At 41.8% G+C, this 4,898-nt stretch overlaps 1 protein-coding gene across 4 annotated transcripts in view; it reads left to right on the top strand.

The window, feature by feature from the left end:
- The window catches only part of Sec11a (SEC11 homolog A, signal peptidase complex subunit), a 47,720-nt gene that overhangs the window by 21,487 nt on the left and 21,335 nt on the right, over window positions 1-4,898 (top strand). For all 4 annotated transcript variants that reach the window (XM_026784337.1, XM_013350199.2, XM_005357654.3 and 1 more), the window contains exon 3: window positions 4,296-4,445. In XM_026784337.1, the coding sequence (XP_026640138.1) occupies window positions 4,296-4,445 (150 nt within the window). The remainder of the gene's footprint in view (window positions 1-4,295; window positions 4,446-4,898) is intronic.

Below are 4,898 nucleotides of genomic sequence, written 5' to 3'. Positions count from 1 at the left end.
TGTAGACCAGGCTGGTCTCGAACTCACAGAGATCCGCCTGCCTCTGCCTCCCAAGTGCTGGGATTAAAGGCGTGCCCCACCATCGCCCGGCGTTTTGTTTTGTTTTTTGAGACAGGATTTCTCTGTGGCTTTGGAGCCTGTCCTGGAACTAGTTCTTGTAGCCCAGGTTGGCCTCAAACTCACAGAGATCTGCCTGCCTCTGCCTCCCAAGTGCTGGGATTAAAGGCATGTGCCACCACTGCCAGGCCCAATCAGCGTTTTATTAAATCAGTACAAGTGAAATCTTTACAGGGTACAAGAACATCATCCTGCAGCAGCTGGGAATTGAACTCAGGGCTTTTGCTTGCTAGGCAGGCACCCTTTTCAATAAGTCTGAGTTCCAGACCCCAATATATAAATATTTTATTACATCTTATTTATTTGTGTATGTGTGTAGATGCACATGTAGATGTCAGGATAACTTGTGGGCATCGATTCTTTCCATCGTGTGAGTACCAGGGATTGCACTCAGATCATCAGACTTGGCAACACAAGCCATTTCTCAAGTACCAATATATTCATTTTTTAATGTATCAGTTAAAAAACTAAAAATGTAGTTGAATGTGGTAGCTTATTCCTGACATTCAAGCATCTGGGATGTGGAAGCAAGAGTATCACTGTGAATTTGATGCCAACCCAGGCTACGTAATTCCAGCCATATAGTTGTTACCATGTCTCTTCTGGCCTCAGGTATACACACGGTACTCATACGTGCATGCTTGTGTATAAAACACCCATACATTTTTTGTTCATTTGTTTTTTTAATGTGTGGCAGTGCATACCTTTGATCTAGGACTCAGAAGGCAGAGGCAGAAAGGTCAGATGTTCAAGGTCATCCTGTGCTACACATCCAGTTCAAGGCCAACCATGGAAACATAAAATCCTGCTTCATTTTAAAAAGAGAGAGGGAAGCATGTTTGACATATTGAAAGTGTAATTTAGCCGGGCAGTAGTGACGCATGTTTTTGATCCCAGCATTCAGGAGGCAGAGACAGGTGGATCTCTGTGAGTTTGAAGCCATCCAGGTCTACAGAGTGAGTTCCAGGACAGCCAGGGCTACACAGAGAAACCCTGTCTTGATAAACTAAACAAAGCAAAACAAACAAGCAAACTAGAAAGGTGTAATTTAATCAGATATCAGAGTTACTCATAATTCACTTAATGATTTACTGTTTAAATTAACAACATGTTTAAATGATCTCAGTATGTACTCCCCCCTACTCCCAAGACAGGGTTTCTCTGTGTAGCCCTGGTTTTCTTTGTTATTATTTTTAAATTTTATTGTTTTATGTGTATTTTGCTTTCATGCATGTATGTCCACCATTTGTATGCTTGGTGCCTGTGGAGGTCAGAAGAGGGCATCAAATCCCCTGGAACTAGAGTTAGAGAGGTTGTGAGCTGTCATGTGGGTGTTGGGAATTGAACTCAGGTCTTCTGGAAGAGCTGCTCCAAAGTGTTGGCCTCTTTGGCACAGGGACATTTTTATATAAGGTGTACAAGCACATCCACTCTGTGCCTTTTTACCCTCTACACATACTTGATATGTCTTATTTAGTTATTTATTTTGGTTTGGGGGCACAGTCTTGGCATGTGGTGCAGGCTGGCATTGAGCACCTCCTAGGTGTTGGTATCACAAGCATCTCCACCACTCTGGCTACTTACATGTGAATTCCAAAACCTTTTGTTTCTTATTTCATTCCACGGGACAGCTTCACCTGGCTACTGACCAGACTCTTGATTCTCTGCATGATAAAAGAAAATCTTTTTTTCATTTTGATCCTTTCCCTCCTGTTTCTGTGACTGTCACTGCATCTGCTCAGTTGCCAGTGCCACAAACCTATGGCTCATCCTTTTTTTCTCTTGTGTCTAATCGGCCACTAATGTTTTCCCCTCCACTCCTTTATAGCTGTTCTCTTTGCTGTTCTATTTCAGGCCCTTGTCATTTCCTGCCTGACTGTCATAGTGACCTTTAAGGAGAAATGCTTTCTCTAATAAGAAAAAGTTAATATATTCCCATAATGTGAAAAGTTGGAAACTCTAAATGAACCTGTCTTTGCAATTTTGAGATAGAAATCACTGCTAACATCGTTGTCTCTTTTCTTTTTTGTTTTCCTTTTTTTTTCTTCGTTGTCTCTTTTCATGTATGGTTTTTACATGTAATGGAGATAATTCTGTATGTGCATCCTTTTTTTCTTTTCTCGTGCGCGCGTGTGTGTGTATAGCCTTGTATGTAAAGTTCTTTTTTCCTTTTTTTTTTTAATTTTTGGTAGATCCAGCTAGAGAGTTAACGCAGGGTCTTGTTCATTCCTGACAAGTTCTCTACCACTGAGCTACAGCCTCAGCCTGCAAATTTTAAATAATAATTTAATGTAATTTATTTAATTTTGAGCCAGGATCTCACTATGTATGTAGCCTTGGCTGTCCTAGAACTTGCTGTATAGACCAGGATGGCCTCACACTCAGAGATCTACCTACCTATTACAGAAGCTTTAAGAATAAATACATATACCAGGTGGTGGTAGCAAATGCCTTTAGTCCTAGCACTGAGGAGGCAGAGGCAGGCGGGTCTCTGAGTACACAGAGAAACCGGTCTGGACGGTGGGGAAAGAATAAACATGTACTAGCCTAGCATGGTGGTGCAAGATTGCAATCCCAGCAGGAAGATTACTGTAAGTTCGAGTTCAACAATATAATAAGCAAACAGACAAACGTACCTGTAATCCCAACACTTGGGAGGCAAGAAGATTAGGTAGCATGGGCTACCTAGTTCAGGCTAGCCTTTGATACAATAATCACAAAAATAAACACATTTCTCATAGTTCCCCAATTTTGCTTTATTATGTGCACAGTGTTCAGCCTCCATACATGCCTGCAGGCCAGAAGAGGGCACCAGACCTCATTACATATGGTTGTGAGCCACCATGTGGTTGCTGGGAGTTGAACTCGGAACTTCTGGAAGAGCTGCCAGGGCTCTTAACCACTGAGCCATCTCTCCAGCCCTACAGTGAAATTTCTGAGGATTTGGTGATGCCTGCCTCCCATTCCCAGACATTCTGATATTAATGGGTTTATTTGTGACCTGAGCATGAAGACTTTATTTAAATTGCTCAGGTTATCCAGTTACAAGAGAGTTTAGGAACCGCAGCTGTTCCCATATGTAGTCTTCAAACAACAGTGTCTGGGCCTGGGTGTTCTGTCTCGAGTTTTATTTCCTGCTGATACTTTTAACTTTTTGTTGTTGTTGTTGTTTTTCAAGATAGGATTTCTCTGTGTAACAGTCCTGGCTCCTTGGAGCTGGCTTTATAGTCCAGGCTGGCCTCCAACTCACTGAGATCTGCCTGCCTCTGTCTCCCAAGTGCTGGCATTACAGGTGTGTGCAGCACCACCATCCAGCTGATATTTTTACTTTTTATAATGTTTTTCTAATTGAAAACTGGAGTGTGAGTTCCTGAAGATATAAATGCAAATCTCCTAGGCCCTTCTCAGAGCCGGGTGTGAGGCAGGACAGGCAGGGGAGAAAGAGATGCTTTTCTCGGGCTCCTCCCCCTTTTCCTAGTTTCCGAATTTCTTAGACAGAAATCCAAGTAGTCTTTGAGCTCTCTCTTTACAGGCAAAGAAATGACTGGAGCGCCAGTGCTCTCTTTGTTCTGTTTCTGACTTGATGAGCTGTTTTCCTCCCTAATCAGTTGAACTCATAAGGTCATCATGATCTGTACCTTATAAATGGCAAGAGATGATCCGGTTTTCATTTGAATATTTGAATATGTTTAGTATTTTCAGAGGAAGCCAGAAGAAGGGCAGTGTTTTTAAAGTTCAGTCTTTTATATTGTTTGTCACTTGAAATTCCAAAAGGTTAAAGAATTAGTAACACTGCCCTTTTCAAGACTTAAGCACCTTTGAGTCGTATTGCTTAAAATGGAACTAGTTAGTAAAGACTAATAACTAAAAAATTCTTTTAGTAGTTGAGGGGAACCAAGCTGGGTATGATGATGTAACATGTAATCTCAGGACTAAGGAGGCTGAGGTCAAAAAATTGCCACAAGTTTGAGGGCAGCCTGATCTGTACTGTGAGACTGTAACTATGCCCCCAAAATGAAGAAATGCAATCACATTTGAAGGCAACCTATTTTGAGGACAGTGTCATCTTTGATACCATGGTTGTTCAAATGCTGAGTCCATCACGGGGCATCTGGTATCCGTTGCTCTGTTGAATATCCAATTCTGAAATGTATCTGTCTTTCTGTATCTCCTCCCAGTGGCAGCATGGAGCCTGCGTTTCACAGAGGGGACCTCCTTTTCCTAACGAACCGTGTCGAAGATCCCATACGAGTGGGAGAAATCGTCGTCTTCAGGATAGAAGGAAGAGAGATTCCTATAGTGCATCGAGTCTTGAAGATCCATGAAAAGTACATGCCCGCTTTTCATTTGTATTTTTGAAAAGTTTTGTTTTAGAGTTTGAAGTGTTTAATTTTGAAACATAAACATTATTGAAGAGCAGGGCTAGAAAGATGGCTCAGCACTTAAGAGCACTTGTCCTCACAGAGGACCCAGGTTGGTTCTCAGCAACCACATGGTAGCTCATAGCCATCTGTAACTTCAGTTTTAGGAAATCTGATGCCTTCTTCTGACCTCTAGAAGCACCAGGCATGTTTTTTGTGCACATTTATGTAGGCAATACACTCATCTATGTAAAACTTTTTTTGTTTGTTTTTGAGACAGGGTTTCTCTGTCCTGGAACTTGCTTTGTAGACCAGGCTAGCTTTGAACTCACAGAGATCTGTCTGCCTCTGCCTCCTGAGTGCTGGGATTAAAAGCGTGCATCACCGTTACCCAGCTAATAAAACTTTTTTTTTTTTTTT

This window comes from Microtus ochrogaster, chromosome 22 (assembly GCF_000317375.1).
Source record: "Microtus ochrogaster isolate Prairie Vole_2 chromosome 22, MicOch1.0, whole genome shotgun sequence".
In the NCBI taxonomy this organism is placed as follows: Eukaryota; Metazoa; Chordata; class Mammalia; order Rodentia; family Cricetidae; genus Microtus; species Microtus ochrogaster.
The sequence above is the reverse complement of the archived record's forward strand: the minus strand, read 5'-3'. Positions and strand labels throughout refer to the sequence as shown.